This window comes from Haliaeetus leucocephalus, unplaced genomic scaffold, assembly GCF_000737465.1.
Source record: "Haliaeetus leucocephalus isolate CR32 unplaced genomic scaffold, Haliaeetus_leucocephalus-4.0 Scaffold848, whole genome shotgun sequence".
Taxonomy (NCBI): Eukaryota; Metazoa; Chordata; class Aves; order Accipitriformes; family Accipitridae; genus Haliaeetus; species Haliaeetus leucocephalus.
In genome coordinates, this window is record NW_010973284.1 from 790,341 (window position 1) to 808,408 (window position 18,068).

Genomic DNA, 18,068 nt, shown 5'->3' on the forward strand with positions numbered 1-18,068 from the left:
TTTTTTTTTGAAGTGGAGGATAAAAATGAAGAAAAAGTGTAATCCCTTTGTTCATATTTCCATTTTGATTTAAAAGCAATTTCTTTGTTTACAATGCTTGGAAAAAAATCTTCAGAAGATCTGGAAGATAAGAAATTTTTCTAAAGTATCTTGGAAGACAGTAACATTTCTGTAACTAAGCCTAGGCAGGGAGCAGATTTCTTTTCATTACATACCACTATTCATTTAAAGCTTTTTCAGAGTATCATTGAAGACATTACACATCTGAATGGAATTGCTGTCTTCAGCTAATTTCACCAATTTACTCATGGAATCTGTTACTTCTTGTAAAAGTTAGATAAATACAAACCAGGTTTTTATAAACCAAAGCTTACAAGAAAGAGTTCGGTCAAGTTCCATATCTCATGTCTTCAAAAGTTAAATTTATTTATTTATTTATTTATTTATTTATTGAGGTTGGACAGGTAATTAAACATTACAATACACCAGTACAAATAAGCTGCACTGTGTGATCTCTTCTTCTTAATAAATCCATGAGAAGTAAAAGTAATTTTGCAGTTTTTCTGTAATTAGCACATTCTGTTCACTCTGAGAAATTACAATTTAAAACCATTTTCTCTATGGTTGCAAATGTTGAGATAAAAAATCCATACTGTACAAGGATTAGGTAAGACATACAAGTCAATATGACTCAATGTAACTGCAGAATCAGGGCCTTTGTCAGTCAACACTTCCATGGCCAGCCATCCACAAGCATGTCAATAGTCCTTCTGCCTTAGAGTATTCTGCAGCTGAAGTTAAACAAATGTGAGTGTGTTCTCAGGAGCAGGACCAACACTGTCACGTAGGTTGTGCCTACAGGGTTTGTTGGTTGGTACCATTGACTCTATTGGAGTTGCCCCACAGGCAACTGTTCTCTATTTGAAAGGTGGTTTGTTATGTGCTCACTTGGTCTTTCATTTAGTTTCTTAGTTAAGTGTACTAAAAGGTTGCAAAGGGATGGCTCTGATTCCATTTCAAACGAGAAGGAAAAAATCTCTTATTCATTTCAGTAAACTTTGAAGCTTAGCTCTTAGCTTTCAGTAAGAAAGAGTAATTCTTAAGTTATTTTTCAAAGTGTGGCATCTAAAAGATTAGGCCTGTGCCGTGGCTTACTTGATGTGTGTGTACACATCTGTAGCTGTGTGAGTACAGTGCTTCAGCAAAGATTGGCCTGAGCTACACTGCTGAAAATTTGCCTGGAAATACATAGAACCCTAAAATGGGGAATTACGCATCTTTCATTTGCTCATAGAAACATTCCACAATAATAACATGAAACAAACATCAAATTAGCTACTTTACAAAACAAAATTGCCTTTTTTTCCTATAGAGTAATACCTAAATGTCTTCCGTAGCATTTTGCCAGCCCTTTGTTTACTGAAATGCTTTTTGTGTTCCCTACTACACAACCCAGAAACGAATGCAACAGCCTGAAAACCCATTCCCTCAAGCACTATTATCTAATACATGAATAAGCGGTTGATTCTTAGGCATTAGAGTTTCATCCTGGGGAGGCAAAAGCTCCCTGAAAGTTACAGCACATTGACATTGGGGCTAGAGGGAATGAGATACTCACCAAACATACTGTAAGACCATCGCAAATGCCTCAGGTTTATGTATTGGAGAATACGCCATACAGTGTATGGATATAGACATGCATCTGTTACTAAACATAACACGAACTTCTTTGATGTAGTAATGTTCAGTGTATATGTTCTGAATTAAAATGCATCAGGTTGAGCATTCAGTCAAAACTTTTTAAATCTGTTGGGTGTATCATTATTTTGGTTGACTTGAGCAAGTAGTATCTTCCTTTCTTAGGCTTCCAGTATAAGCCTTTTCTTCTGTCTAGTCTTCCTCTTGACCTTGGTGCAACATATTTCCCGTTAAGATTTGTTTCCTCACATTCGCTGTGCCACCAGCCTCCTAAGGAAAAATATTGTAATGTCAGTTACTGTCAGTTGTACACTAACATATTGTGCTCAGTTTCCGAGTAGACAGCTCCTGTTTGCAACATAAATCTTTAGACCAGTTCCAGTAAAAGTGACAATTACCCAGTATACCCAAATGAAATGGTGCTTGTATGTATACCCACTTACACTTGCAAGTTGAGGGCCAGTACAAAGATACTGTGCTCCCCATTATTGTCAGCTTCACATAAAAGTAGCGGTGCATAGGAAAACTGCACACACAAATGGTGCCACGGAATTGGGACACCTACAAAGTTAGCTCCACACTTTCATGTTTCCCATGACCCTCTACAACTGACTTTCTGATTTGCTGATATTTTTCTCAGGTACAAATTGTTAAATCTCTGCATCTACAGGAGGCTGAAGAGCCTTTAGTAGACAAATTCTCTTTTTTATTGGCTGGTGTCCTTAGCTACAAGCTTAAATTGTAAGCCTAGTTCTGCTTGCAAAGGACTGGCAGTGTCTCTGTGCTAAAAATGAAAGTTTAGCACTTTGGAAGTCATTGGCCATCTGCTTTACGGTCACTAGAGCTGAGTAACACTCTTGGCATTGTTTCAGACATCAACAATTTTCAAGCCTAGAATGACGTACAAAACGTTTGTTGCATGAAGCAGGTGTCTGGAGGGCAATTCTGTATCCTGTGTTTCAATCATTAATTGCTTTTTTCAATTGTTTGCTTTTTGCTATAAACTGGCCAAACATAAAAGCTTCAGAAAATCAAAGAATTAGGAATCCTTTAACCAAATTATCTTTAAGGAGAAATGTCTTCAGCCTTGCATCTCTCTTGCTCTTTTGAAAGTGATTATGTCATGTATACTTGACAAAATGCCAAAATCTGCAGTAATGGAAACTCACCATCACTCTTAACTTTTGGTTTGTAGTCAAAATGGAGTTGAGTCGGTTTGTCTACTGTTTATTTTTTTGCAAGGAGGGATTAAACAATCCAACCTAGGGCTGCCACACCAGACCAGGCATCAGAGGAAGAACTGCCCTTTACTTCATAGCTCAGAATCTCATCTTGGGGTTTTGTTTCAACCTGTGCTGCTAGTTCTGTTTCTGGTGTTGGTCATTTGCACAGCCTCACTATGCTTTAGTTTTACCTCTCTATGAAATAGAAAGGGGATGCCTTGTTGTAGGACCCTGCTATCTGCCAACGAAAAACATCTCCTGCCCTTTCCTGCAAGTGGAAAGATGCTACTACCTGCTGTTTTCTGTATCTAAAGCCAGGCTAATATCAATAACTACCCACTAAAGCATACTACCATCCTTCATGTAACAAAAATACTTCCATGGCAATATACCCAGCATACTGATACCTAGGTAGTTTTCTGGACAGCTGAAGTCATTTATTACGTCCATGTCATGGTCTGCAGTTGAGAACCTCAGTTCTGTCTGCTCTGGCAGGGCATTGGGGATGCTCCCGGAGATCCGTGAAAGCTGGAGAGTGTAGTCTGTTTCGGGGCCTCCCAAGCTGAATGCATACTCGATGTAACGTTTATTATCTTTCCAGTCCTGCAGCTCAATCCGTAGGATGTAGTCCCCTTGTTTAGTAATGGAATAGGTCTTGTTCAGGCCTAGCCAGAATTCCTCTGCAAAAGTTGTAGTAAACAGATGCTGTTAATATGGAACTAGGCATGAACACACCATGTTTTTCAGATCTCTAACCCATACCTCAGATAGCTCATTCACCTTTAAAATAGCAGTATTTGAAAATATGTGTTCAAATAAGCTGCGCAATGTCAGAATCAAGAGATGTCAGAGATGAGGATTAGGGGACAGAAGTCACCAGGCAGAGAGTTAGTGGGGAAGGGGTTATGTGATAAACTTTCCCTAAAACCCCGTATCACTCACGCTGCTATTGAATTTGTTTTTACAGATAACCTGTGGGTAGTATGTGTGAAAATATAGTATTTAAAAGGATTTATTCATTGCTTTAATTAAATCAATAATATGAGTCTTGGGGACTGTTGATCTTTTCAGAGGTCTCCTGCTACATTCTTTTTGTTTACCTCTTCTTAATTGCACACCAGTGATCAATAAAAGCAAGAGATATAAATGAACTGGAGCTCCTCTCTTAACTTTCCCACTTCTTGTGAAACTCTGAGAGGGAGCTCAAGACATTTAAAGCATGCATAATTGGAACTGTGTGACAAATGAAGCAAATGACATACATAAAACCTAATTGCAATTGTTGTATTTTTTAAGGAAAGAGCTGCAGAACTAAACTGAGGTTTCGATACCCTTGTGTACAAAGTGAATTTAACTTGAGCATTTTTCTTTTGCTAGAATTCTTGATAATTAGTTTAGTTTCATAAATTATATTCATTAAGTAGCTTATTATCAGTGCCACTGGTATCAGTGCACAATAGGTAATTGCCACATGTAGAAATAGTGCAGCTGAACGTGAGTGCCGTACATGCAGGTGGCATTTAAAGCAATAGAAGACAAGATGGTTGAGTAAAATACTCCCACAATTTACAGGTAAGCAGCAGTAGCCTGTTACGTTTTACCACCTTAGAATATGCAGCACAGAACTGAGTAGGACATGGCTGAGAGTGATGTGATCCTCTGCAAAATCTTTCCAACACTGGAAAGATGTGGCTTCCTGTTGGTGTAATATATGGGAATTGGAGACCAATCAAGGGGCAACTGTAGCATTCAGTATCAGACAAACTATACAGGTAAAAGTCTACCTCAGCTGTGAGCTACTGTCCCAAAATGTGGGAGAGGTTGAGATATAGCAGCTCTTTATTGTAAAAGAGGTGGAAGTAAGTCAATATTGCTGCCCACATTGGTGAGGTTTTGATCTGTGCTGTGCCTAGAAAGTCAAAATATTTTCTAAACAGAAGTAGACTCATCTCATTGTACAAGAAAAATAGGGAAAATCTCCTGGATGGGGAGGCTGTTGGGCAGCACTTGGTGCTACAAATTCTTTGGAGTTGATGATTAACAGGGGAACATGGGTGTTTCCTCACCCTATCGAGCCATGGAAGGGATTGGCCACTGCACGGAGAACCTGGAGGTGTTTGTGCAGGGAAGCACACACAGCTTCGGGCTCTCTTGAGGTTGGAAAAATTGCTGTGGCAGTTTTAAGGGAAACAGGATTGCAGAAAGTGTGAGAGAAGGTAGTGACAGCAGCTTGGTGAGGTTTTGCATTAGTGTATATTTTAAAGGCTTTGGAAGGTGCTTTTATAAATAGTAAAATCTCAATAATTAAAATAGCATTTAAAGCATTCTGGCCTTGATTCAGCAAAAGTTTCTAAACACACATTTGAAGGTGTGTCACTGAGAATTTTACTGAGTTACATTTTCTGGTAAGCACTTTCTGGTGTTCTACTTATTAGGTAAGATTTGTTCAGATTTGATTGCAGGTTTTGTCTGCTCTCATGTGAACACCTTTCAGTAAGAAGATTCAGCTTCTCAAATCAACTGATACAAAGAAAAGACACAAAAAAAGGCATTTTTACCATTGAGGTCACCAAAACCATTTGTATAGGCATCCCAGGTTTGGTTGAAATCTAGTGATCCATCCTCTCTGTTCTGGATTACAGTCCAGGAACTGCCTGTGAACGCGAAAGGGAAATAAGTCACAAGCCTGGCTTAAGTGTTTAAAGCACTAGAGAGATGATGGAAAGTAACGGAGACCATCAGCTGCTGACCTACAGACTGCACTGCTGTGGCTGCCCTTATGCGAGCTCGCTCTCTACCACGGTGAAGAAGAAAATGGTTTTGCATTGAAGGTGGCTCTGTATGAATCCCACTTACTCTTCATTTTGCAACAGACTGGAGTGCACGTGTACTGAGCCATAAAGCCTCTCGGCTGTACAGAGAGCAGATGCTTGACTCTTCTCAGCCTTGGCCTTATTAACTGTCCACGAGTGTGCTCTTTGGTGCTCTGGTTTTGAGGTAGAATGAATTAGTCTAAATCCTCATGAAAGAAATGCAAGCGAGCACAGCTGAACAGAACGCAGGGCCGTTCGAGTGTCCTCTGCCACACTTGGGGTGACGCAGCTCACTGGACTTAGTTTGTTAAGCTGCCTTAACTGGATTTCATTTGTTTATGAGGGCTGAGAAACGCAAACGTAGAGAAAATGATAAAAAAGAGATATGAAATGTTCCAGACATTTGATCAGATTATCAGACTCCCTCTACTGATAGCGTTTGACTACTGGGAGCGCAACTCCACAGAAGGTATGGAGAGTTGGAGGCCATGTCCACGCTAGGGCTGCAGTGGGGTCTTTCTCCTGACCAGGTCATGACACCCTCATTTTACCAGTTTCAACAAATGTAAGCAAAAGAGTTTTTTTCACAGGGCAACCCCGTGCCATTCTGTTTACACATCCAAACAAATGTCATGACCCTGCCACGTTTGCACCAGCGTGTTCCCAGGCTCTCCGGGTAACCGTGGCAAAGGGACCGTGCGGGGACGCTGGACGGGACGCGCACAGAGCAGCACTGCAGGATGCTGCGTTGCAGGGTGAAAAAAACGCGGAGCAGTGAACTGGCCAAACGATGTGTGATCTTTGGGTGGTGGCAAAAGGAATAGGCAAATGGGTTTCTTACAAAGAGAGGGCTTGGGTAGGTGCTGTGCATTCCGGTCCATGACAGTTCTGGACCTATATGTTACATAGCTACTGACTCACCCAAACATGATACAGGAATCCTGCCTCCAGGACTCGGCTCTTTGGGTTAGTTTGGTATATCTAAGTCTCAAGCAATAACCCTTGTTAATGAAACAAAATTTTACTAAGGTATTTACTATTTACTGTTTGCTTTTATTTGGAAAAGCTATTCATGGTTGCAATATAATGGCGTTTGTAATTGCCGTTTTCGTTATCTATAGCTAAAGGGGCTTGGTTTTTTGAATATACTTAATTTATGTCATGTGATTGAAAGTCCTTTCAAGAGGTGAGTAAAGAATGAAAACAGTGTTAAGGAGGCTTCAGGACATGGGAAACCTGAGTTCAGAGCACAGACAGTCCAGTTAGAGAAGTCAAGAGGATATATAAATCATGATAAGTTTTTGTGTACTTTGGGATGAGGCACAGTTTTTTGGCTTATAAGAAACTACTTATATGAAAATTAGACTGTTGCTAGCACAGCTGTCTTACCAAATTTCATTTCACAGTAGACATCGAAAGCTTCTGAGCCGTTGGGCTTAATAGTGTAAACACCATTGGACTGCATGCCGCTGTTGTAAAGAGCAGTGCAGTCAGGAGCGGCACCTAGGAAAGCAAACAGGAGACAATTACAAATCCTGGTTTGGATGTGGTAAGTTTTAATCCAGCTTTGTAACTTTAATTTTTATATGGAATAGAGCCAAAGCAAAAACTAGAACAATCTTTTTGGTAATTTTATTTTGTAGTAAGTGTCGTGAAATGGACAAACTGCTTTGGGCTTGGTAGTACAGCTGCCAAGTTGTATGTAGGTTGGGCCGCCTGTATTTTTTAAGTTAGGCAAGGTTTCAGTTTAGACAATTTGGAAAGTTTGTAAGGCCTAAGACTAGACTCTCGCAAATGGACTTTTGTACCCCTTGTAAAGTTCCCGATAAATACCATTCCCATTGCTGCAGTTCGAAAATGCCTTTCAACTTTAAAGCAAGCTCTTCCAAGTCTTGTAATTAGCCAGCGTGAAGTAAATTATTTCTCTGTTCATGCTCTTCAAGACAGTCATTGGCACTGCCAGAAGTGTCAGTAAAAGGATGGTCACAGCACGTGTTTACAAGAGGTAAATGGAGGGTGAAGATGGAACACAGGGTTACTGCGTCGTTGGATGTTGTTCCTGTACGTCACCCCAGAGACAAGTACACATACAGTGGGGCTATGTAGATGATGACGTTTTTTCCAAAGCAGGAACTCTAACTCCTTCCCACAGCACTGTATATAACATAAGTCTTTTGCTTTGGCTATTAAAAACCAACGCAAAACTTTCACAGAGAATACTGCGAATGCAATGGATTGTGTAGTCATGTCTAAGAGAGAAGGTCTCACCATCAGATTTGTATGTTACAGCTGTGGCGTTGCGCACAGCAAAGGGGATGGCCTCTGGTTCTGTTTGCTCCCCCGTGAAGGAGTTCTCTGCGAGTTCCTGGAGCTCCATGTGGTTTAGCTGAAAGAACCGTAATTACAGACTGTTAATTTCCCAAGGCTCTGAAATGATGAGATTCATGTATCAAGCCGAACAATGTCACGCAGAGGATAATTTTTCTTGTGAATGTAATCCTTTAGAATACCCAATTTACAACATAAAAATAACTTTAGAACCACACTGGTGGATTTCAGTTGCATGAATGTCAGCTGTGCCATTGCTCAAACAAGGTAGGATTCATGAGGCGAGTAAATGACTCATTCTCATGAGGTGCACCTTAATGGGCAAACAGATTTAACTTATTTCCTCAGGTGACATCACTTAGACAAATAATACCACCATCTAAAGAGCACAGAACCCACAGTTCTTTAGGCTGAAATGCATTTTCCTTTTATAGTCTCCTCTTAGGAATAAATTAAATATGAGCATGTCGGTTATACCCAGTGTTACGGTGACGCACATTGAACTACCGAACATGGTTCCCTATTGGAGTGAATATTGGAAAAGAAGAAAGAGGTAGAAAGTAATGATACTTAGAAGGCCAATGGAAGAACAATAATATGATAGATAATAAGAGAAAATAAAGAAAAATAGTAGTCAGAAAATACAGCAGCCTGGTGTTGATAGGCAGTATTTCAAAGCTGTGTTCTTGGTCATTGTGTGCCCTGGCTATGGCCCCCTGCCTGGCAGCTCAGCAGTCTCTCACCCAAAAAGGTACCTGTTTGCAGTCAAAATTGTTTATACTTTCCTTTACTTCCCCAAACTGTGAAAAAGAGGGATGGCTGACCCAAATGAATGGTTGGGCCGTGGACTCCTTCAGTGTTCAGAGGGATGACAAATTCTGGAAAGAGAAATAGAGATGGTTCCTGTACCTTGTCCTCCAGCTCCATTATTTGATTGTGCTGTCTGTTGAGTTGCACATGCTGGTCCTCTACGATTTTGAGAAGTTGCTTGATGTGGTTGTCCTGCTGCTCCACAAAAGCCTGAGGACAGGAAAGGAGGGAGGAGGGTTGTGGTTAGAAGCAGCAGAAGACCTTCACAGTGGCGCTGCCTCCATAACTCTTGTCATGGGGCCAGTTTTGAGAAGCACGAACCATTTAACATTGCCTTTCCTTTTCCAAAGGGTTGCCTGCTTTGCCTGTGAAGGGGTGAATTTCTTTGCCTCAGAAGTGAACACCCTTTATTTTTTTTTGAGACAAACTACTAGCAGCTTTGTAGACCTTTTTTGTTGTTGCTCTTTTCCTTCCATTTTCATGTCCAGAACAATTACGTTCTGTGAAGTTGGCCCTTGATTCAAACTAGATGTATGCAACTGATAAAAAAGGGAACAGTTCCCAGCATCTAGGGTATTAGCTTGGCATTTAGGAGATCTGGATTCACCTTTCTACTTTGACACTAACTTCCAGTATTTTCTCACACAAGTTGCTTAGCCTTTTTATGCTTCTGCACAGTACAGTTAATACTTCCTTTTCCATAGGAAACCTTATACCCACCTAAATACTTGCATGTATTGACATTAAGTCTATTAACGCTTGCAAGGTTCTTTGGTCCTGGAGGTCATATAGGTACTATAGATGTTCCTCTTTAAAGGTTTACACTCCTGTTTTTATACAGGAGCAGGCAGTTCCTAGTGCATTGATTTGTAATGAGATGATAACGTACAAACCTATGGGCTTGGTAATCACATCCTTTTCCTGGTTGCAAAAAATTTTACAGAATTTCTTAAAACCTGTTTGCAGAAAAATACTGAAAGAGATACAGAGCCTTATAACTTCTCAATTTTCTCACTGGTTTCACTGGGAAATTTTACTGCAGAATAAAAAAATGTGTCAGATTAAGACACTGATTCTTTTAAGATTATTGCAGTGATTTATTTCTCAAAATACACGGTAGTGCTACAGTGAAGAGGAAGGGAAAACGTGAGCTTCTCTTGCATAACTACCAATAATAGCATTACAATTTACTTTGGCTTTGTGTGTCAGGGGCTTTCACAAGCGTACTTACTTTGAGTGAAGAAATTTCTTTTGTCTCTTGCATCGAAGGCTGGATAATGGCCAGTTTAGTGACTTTGTCTTCCAGTCCCCATACTTTCTCTTGCAGCTGGATTTTGTTTTGTATGAGGTCTTCAATCTTCGAATTCATCTCCTGTGAGAGATTCTTTATCTCTTCATTGTTGATTTGCAGTCTGGCTGTAGTTTGTCTGAGCTGTTCTTCTTCTTCTTTGATTTCACTGGTTTGCAGTGAGAGCTCATAGAAGGACCTATCAAAAATGTAAAGTTTCTGAAAGATGTCATTCATCTGCCCCTTCGTCTTATGGACAAAGTCTTTAAGACCGTGCCCAAGCTGGAGGAGTCCATTGGCTAAGATTCGTACATCATCTAACATGGCAAATCTTGATTTCGTCTCAGGAGGTGCAGCAGAATCAGAGGAGGAATAATCCTTCTCAGCTCTAGCTGAAAGAGCAAGTGGGGCAATGAATAGAAAGGCTAGAATGATTTTCATGTTTTCTTCTCCTGATACTGTTTGGTTGTTCAGGATGCAGAGACTTTTCCTACTAACAGTTTTTGCTGTGTGGCTGTTCTGGATTGAAGAATTTGATCTATTTATACTCCTCTTCATTTTAGAAGAGGCAGACTGACAAGTTGATCATTAAACTGTGTATTTGAACGAATGTAACCCCTCTTGAATGCAGGTTGATATCTGGGAAGATAAAACTGAGAGACGGGCATGTTGCTGATTAAACTGGTTCTGAACTTTTCCATCTGCCATACCTTCTGTTATAAAATGTTATTGATGACATAGTGTTTTTCACACAATGCTTTTTAATAGATTAATTTGGGGTCAAAATCTTGATAAGGGCCTAAATTACTTCTTGTTTGTGTTGTATGATTCCTTTTATTGCCTCAGGAGTGTAAAAGGGTTTACCATACTTAAGAGCACTGGATGCTGTATTTCAGGTTGTGCAGCTCCTTGATAAGCTATGGAAGGGCAAAATATTCCCAGATGATTCACACAACTTGATTCTCATCTTGTACCATTTTCTGATGTAACTCATTGTGCTGCAGTGGATTTACTTGTCATCTACTTCAGATTAAGTGAGAAAGAGGGAATTAGGTCCAGAGATTGCCTGGATGTGATTCTACTATGTTAAGGTTTGTGCAGTAATTTACACCATATAAAACTTATTTTTTAAGAGCTGCTTTCCAGAGGTGGGTGAGATAAATAATACCTCGCTTACATTTCTCACCTTACCATTCTTCTTACTGTTTAAGATTCACACTACATAAAGCAAGTCTACAAGTACTCTGAAATAAATGTCCTGTTCTGCAGTAGGTCTCTGCATGGAAGCATGTATGTTTTTCGAGTGGTATTGTAGTATGAATGAAAGGTATTTTTCTTTCTGGAATCACTCAGAGCAATCCAAGAAATCAAAATCAATCCATGCATAATATAGTCTGTACTTTGGAGAGTTTTCAGGTTTTTGCTAGATTCTTGTATGTTTAGTAATTCTTCCCCTGGACTTTTTGTTGTTGTTCATGCACATATGCACATATGATATGAAACATCAACAGAAAAATTATTTTAGAAATGAAGTTGTTATACATTGAACTTCCTGTGTGATGAAGGATTGATAATATGTAGATAGCCTCTCTGCCCATAATTAAATAATGTGGAAGTATTTTAAATCTCCAGTTAACTGGTGGAGAACATTTTGTACCAGTACAATTTGGATCAGACTTACTGGAGTATCTACACAAAGTATAGAAAAACAGCAGGAGCATGTAGATCATCAGGTCCAGCACTGGGAAGAATGGGGATTCATTCAAAGAGAATCTGCTGGCATAGAGTGGAAGCAGAGGTAGGAATTATCCTTAAATACAAATAGTAATCACTATTCTACACCAGGAAGCAGCACTGCATTTTCACAACCCAAAGGTGCAGTTCTGTCCCATGAAAAAGGAACCCAGTAATTTCTCATCTTGCAAGGTGTCCCACTGCGGCGGAGGGTCTTGAATGTCCTCATCCTCGTACACTGCTGAGACCAAGTACCGAGAATTGTCTCATAGGGAACAAACCTGTGAAGGCAAAGGGTTAAGTAAGATTTTCTTTTTTGTGCTCTATTTCAGATGTTTGTTTGTGAATTCACAGCATTGTAAAGGCTGTGACCAATCAGGAATTGTCTCTCAAGCATAATTTTAAAACCCTTAAGCAAAGCAACGAAGTAATGATTTAAAAATCCCTGAACACTGAGAGTTTTGAGGATTCTGGCCTGAGATCGCAGCTCTGGCTGCACTGTGTAAAGAGTCGGGGAACGGGAGGGCAAGGACAGCTCTGCGTCCTGGTGTGTAGTGCTGCCAAGGATCAGAGCAGCCTTTGCTTCATTTGAATTGCAGCTTGTTGTTAAGCAGCTTGTCAGCTACTTTAGCTGGACAGTCCTTTTGCCTTTCAGGACAGACTGCAGAGCTACGAGGAGGCCTGAGATATGTGCAGGTCCGTGCAGATACCACAATGCTCACCTAGTTCTGTTCAATTCTCTGCAGCTTGCATTAAATCAGGTCGGAAATGTGCACGCATAAGATGCAGAAAGAATGACTTTTACCAACTAAATGCCTGTCTGGTTCTCTGTTGACGACTCTTGTAAAGCCACAGTTAGCTGAGCCTGGCCAGCTGAGACTGAGCTGTATCTGCTCCCTGTTGGCAGATGTAACACGTGGTGGAGAATAGTTATTTGCTTAATTACTCATTTGAGCCTGGAAGGCTATAGGCAAGTGAGGAATTTGGTTATGGGCTGTTCATTATTGCTCCTGTACCTCCATTCACTTGCTGATCATTTATTTTGTACTGAATATGTGGTGCCTTGGTGAAGACACGATGGCGCCTTCATTTCTAAAATAACACAAGTCAGTCATTGGTGACTGACTGGTTGAGCACATTCAGGATCTAAACAAGCAGCCAAGAGGTGAGCGAAGTGCTAAGACTTCTTGCTGTGTCACAGAGCTCATGCCACTCTCTAGGTGAGCAGTGGGAGCAAGGTGGTTTTGTGCAGAGAAATGAGAGGGAGTTAAGACTGTGCCTTTGGTTTTTTTCTGATGCTTAGAGATACAGCAGTCCACAATGCAAAACCACCAGTGACTGCGCTGGAGCTTCTTACAGGTTGAAAGTTATACACATACTTATATGTGTCACTCTGTGCTGGGAGTTTAGATTCAGGTTTATTACGGTTGGTGCTGCTTATTCAATGGATAAATATTACATTGGCTTTGGCCAGTGGGGAGTCTGCTGTATTCCTAAATCAGGGGCTTCTCAGGGGTATTGCTGTTGGGCTGGGTAGGTGTGTCGTCAGGCGAAGCAAAGTAAAAATATTCTAGTCATGCAGTTGGGAAGCTCAGTCTACAGACACAGAATTGAACAGGGACTTTTGCTAAAATGAAACATGGTTTAATCTTTTTGCTTCTGCCTTTTTATTGGCACTTTATTTTAACTCCACATGTAAAAGTCTATAAGTAGGGCTCAAAAGCTAATCATTATATTAATTCTTAATTTTATTGTGATAATGAGTGTTTATCATTATTAATTCTCTGATCTGCATGGCATAGGGCTTTATTCCAGAGATCTAGCTTTGACAAAGTTGATTGCTTTCACAAGGGATGTCCATGAGATTCTAGTCTATGAGAAGCTTCTCAGTAGAACGCTATCATGCCCTATTAAAATTGGCAAGTTTTTTTCAGATTAGTTTCTGAAGAAACTCCTCAAATCAGTATTTACTCAACCCTACTAAAAATCTGTTAGAAAAAGAACAATTAGGGTTATTCATGGGACAGTGATTATCCTGGAGGGTTTGCATTGAGTCATCATTCCTGCAGCATTTTCTCGTTTGGTAATATCAATGGAAATGTATGAAGAGCTGTTCAAATGAGTTAAAAAAAAAAAAAAAAAGCAAGTGGAGGATCTGGACGGTGCTTGTGTTATACCTTTGTAGGACATTGTTAGGGTTCTTAACACTTTAACTGAAAGGTTTGATAGTTTTTGCTTTGAATGGTAGACCGAGATACATAACACCTGATAACCCTATTAAACACTTCCAGTGTTTAAAAAAGTAAGATAAGCGTATGCTTTGAAGGATTTGTATTTTCTGTAGGGGAAGCTCATTGGAGTTTCTCTTGTGTAGATGAAGTTTAGGTATGGTTTTTATCTGGGCCTGACACTGCTCTGTAATAGGGAACAAAATCCAGCCTCTAGCAACTGACACAGGGATTTTGGGCTGCAAAATTGAACAACTGGTTGCAAAATTAAAAAAAAAAAAAAAAAAAAAAGTATAGACTTTCTGCAATCCACTTCAGAGTACTTGAGTGGCTTTGGTTTTACAGAATTTCAAATGAATCATTTTCTGTTGTTTTAGCTATTTCTTTCAAGAGGTCTTTCTGTTTTGTTTTAAACAGTTTTGAATTTTTCCTAACCCCATCACCCCCCAAAATCTTTATGCTTGGCTTAGTCTTCAGAAAAATATAGGAAGTTACTCAAGAAATAGCAATGACCAAGCAACTGGGGATCAGACATTTTACCAGGTTTCTACAGCTTGAGAAGCTCCTGCGTGTCACTGTACGCTGCCTGTTCCTGTGCCGCAGTCGTCGCGGTTCAGCCGACGCGTGGTAACTCAGCAAACTACAGGAGCTTGCTTGTGCCGGGTCGCTGCTCAGACATGACACTACCCTTCAGAAAGGTTTGTTTTCCAAGGGGAAAAGGCAGCCAAAATGCTCTTATGTCAAATATTAAAAAAGCATAAGTAGCTGCCAAGCACGTTTCCATATTAATGCCAGTGCCAGTAAAGTCAGGCAGTGCATCATGGTTTAATCCCAGCCGGCAACTAAGCACCACACAGCCGCTCACTCACTTTCCCCCACCCTATCCCCATGGGATGGGGCGAGAATCGGGGCGGGGGGGAAGTAAAACTCATGGGTTGAGATAAGAACAGTTTAATAGAACAGAAAGGAAGAAACTAATAATGATAATAATAACAATAATAAAATGGCAATAATAATAACAACAACAGTAATGAAATAATAATAATAGGACTGGAATATACAAAACAAGCGATGCACGGTGCAATTGCTCACCACTCGCTGATTGATGCCCAGTTAGTTCCCAAGCAGCGATCCCCCCCCTCAGCCCCACACCCCCCAGTTTATATACTGGGCATGACATCACATGGTATGGAATATCCCTTTGGCCAGTTGGGGTCAGCTGTCCTGGCTGTGTCCCCTCCAACTTCTTGTGGCCCTTCAGCCTTCTTGCTGGCCGGGCATGAGAAATTGAAAAATCCTTGATGTAGCCTAAACACTACTTAGCAACAACTGAAAACATCAGTGTGTTATCAACATTCTTCTCATACTGAACCCAAAACTTAACACTATACCAGCTACTAGAAAGAAAATTAACTCTATCCCAGCTGAAACCAGGACGCGGTGATAAGCTCACTACAAAATACCACCCTTAGATGTCACAACAGTCACAGAGTCCATAACCAAAGCAGGACACAGGAAAACAGAGGGAAGAAAACCTTCTGGTAATGATTCAGCCATAAGATTCAGGGGCTGTAGAAACCCTAAGGGGGAATCCTGCCTCTGAGAGCTGTTAGCCCAGCCAAGAGAAGATGTATATAACAAACATGATCCTGAAGATCTTTCATGCACCTGGGTCACCCTGATTAAATGGGCTTTAAATGATTTTTATAGTAGGAATAAAGCAAAGAAAAAGGTCTCTGGGTTTTACTGAAAAGAGAAATTTTCATAATAGTTAGACATTCCCTCTAAGAGTTAGGATCAGCTTTTAATGTTTTAATACCTTTATGAAGGATTTTGCAAAATGGCTGCAATCACATTATCTAAATATTTAGAGGAGTGCCTGGTGCCATTATTTCCATGGCTTGGGAAGCCTTTGCACTTTAGCAATTCATTTTATGGAAGTAAAAGTACTTTTGAGATCTGTTTGAGATAATAGTATAAGCTTTGCATACATTTTGCATAGCATTTTAATAAAAGCTCCAGGCACAAGTCCTTGGGTTTAGAGCTTCTGGCTGGAACTTTTACTGATAGAAATCTGTGAATAGTATCATCAAGAAGTAGCTGTTACCTGGAAGCATAAGGACTAGTGGTCCTTTTGTTTAATCAGTGTCTGCCTAGCATGGTTGTTGGCATTGCAGTGTTATTTTTGTGGTCAACCCCTTCTCCTCCCTTTATCCCTTCTATAAAGAATTGATTGCTGTGATATGACACCTCCCCATGATGTCTGGCCCACCAGAAAGTTGCTCTCTCCTCTTGCTTCCCACTGCTTGTGTGTAATACAGGGCTGGGGCTGTCCTCTCCTGATTTCTGAAAACTACATTCAGTGCCATGGCACTTATTTTGCCTTTAAAAGCCCAGCAACTTTGATGCCTGTCTTCTCACCCGTGCAGTGAGGCAGCTTCTACCATGACTTTGCACGGAAGACTTGTTTCCCTTTTTACCAAGGATAGCGGCTACGCCTCTGGTGTCTTGCAAAGCCTACTGAGCCCAGGTATTTGTGCACACAAATAACAAGGTGAGAACTTGAGATGTATTGAATTGAAGGAAAGAAGGTAACAGAGGAGAAACTGAGAAGTCAGCCACCGAGGGTGGCTATTAGGCCAGGGGCATCGGTTCCTTCAAGAGATTTATGACTTTCCTATTGGTTTTTCAGCTGTGAATCTCTTTCCATGGCTCCTGTAACTGCTTTTGGCAGACAGGAGGATCTACAGCTTTTACCTATGCAGGGTAAGGTAAAATAGGAGTTTTCATTTGAGGTCACATTCTGACGTGCGAGCGGCGGAATTTTTTCCCCTCTCTATACGTAAGTTTTCCACAAAAGGATGATGCCTGTAATAGGAAATCCCCCGGGGAGAAGCTGTCTGAACAGGAGCAAGCATCCAACTCCCGCTTGTCTTACAGTGGGATCTGTGCATCTGAACTCCCCGAAGCAACATGAGCTTCTTGCTAACAAAATGCAGAATAGTTACCCTCTCAGTCTTTCACACGACAGGGGCTTGGAAGGCGATGGAGGGAGGAACAACCTGTACATTTCCTCCAGTGCTGGTTGTTACGAATGTAGCTAAAGCCCTGCCCGACGTGTAATGTCGGCGGTAATGTCTGCTTGTCGGTCTCTAGCACCCTCTTTCTGGAGTGGCATCTAGCTGGTGAAATGTCTCCTTTGGTCCCAGCAGGCCAAGCCCTAGCAGAGGAGGTGGTAGGAGAACTGCAAGCTTGGTTTAGGCTCATCTCTGCTGTTCAGCATAAATCAGTCCCAAGCATAGGACTGCTTTTAATATAGGGATACTGTAGCCTGGCTTCACAAATACATTAAATCCTTCTCTTAAGCACTAATAATACTTAATAAAAGTTTTATGAGCAATGTACATTTTAGAGTAAATTTTCATATCCGTTTTCATTTTAAAAAGAACATCAAGGAGCAAATGTATTCATGCCAGAACAAAGTAATTTAGTGGAGTCACAAAAACGGCACAGGCCTCCTCTGAAATAGTAAGAGAGTGCTGATTAGCCAAAGTGACCAATGGGGATGGGATTCAAAAACTTAATTCACCATGAAGGACTTGAAAGGGAAGAAATTCCCACATGCCAGCTGAGCATATTTCTCTGCCTGCAGAGGTGAAAAAGAGCCTGGCTTCATATTGCTGCCCCATATAGGCTCCTGGAGCTATACAGCTGGACTGCTCTATAGGTGCTAACCTGGAGGAGGTATCTTCTTCTTCAGAGACACTTAGAGAATTCCTTAGGACCAGCATTAGCCCGTGTCTGTATGGATGGGAATACCCATGGGTATCAGGGAACAAATGGAGTTGCCATCAGAACCAAGTCCTTGGGTGGGATTCGTTGGCCAAAATGTTGACATCTAGTGCAATTTCAGCCCATCTTTCCAGCTGCTGCTCCTCCAGGAGAG

The 18,068-nt window shown here is 40.8% G+C and overlaps 2 protein-coding genes across 3 annotated transcripts in view; one reads left to right on the forward strand and one right to left on the reverse strand.

Moving 5' to 3' along the window:
* Window positions 1-18,068, forward strand: part of DOCK7 (dedicator of cytokinesis 7) — a 99,925-nt gene that overhangs the window by 32,964 nt on the left and 48,893 nt on the right. The window lies entirely within an intron of this gene.
* Window positions 1,645-10,667, reverse strand: ANGPTL3 (angiopoietin-like 3). Its single transcript, XM_010582298.1, has 7 exons — window positions 10,104-10,667; window positions 8,972-9,082; window positions 8,003-8,120; window positions 7,124-7,237; window positions 5,480-5,575; window positions 3,329-3,601; window positions 1,645-1,968 (listed from the first exon to the last, which is right to left on the reverse strand). Exons 1-7 carry the CDS (start codon window positions 10,599-10,601, stop codon window positions 1,787-1,789), a joined length of 1,392 nt encoding a protein of 463 aa, XP_010580600.1. The 5' UTR covers window positions 10,602-10,667; the 3' UTR covers window positions 1,645-1,786.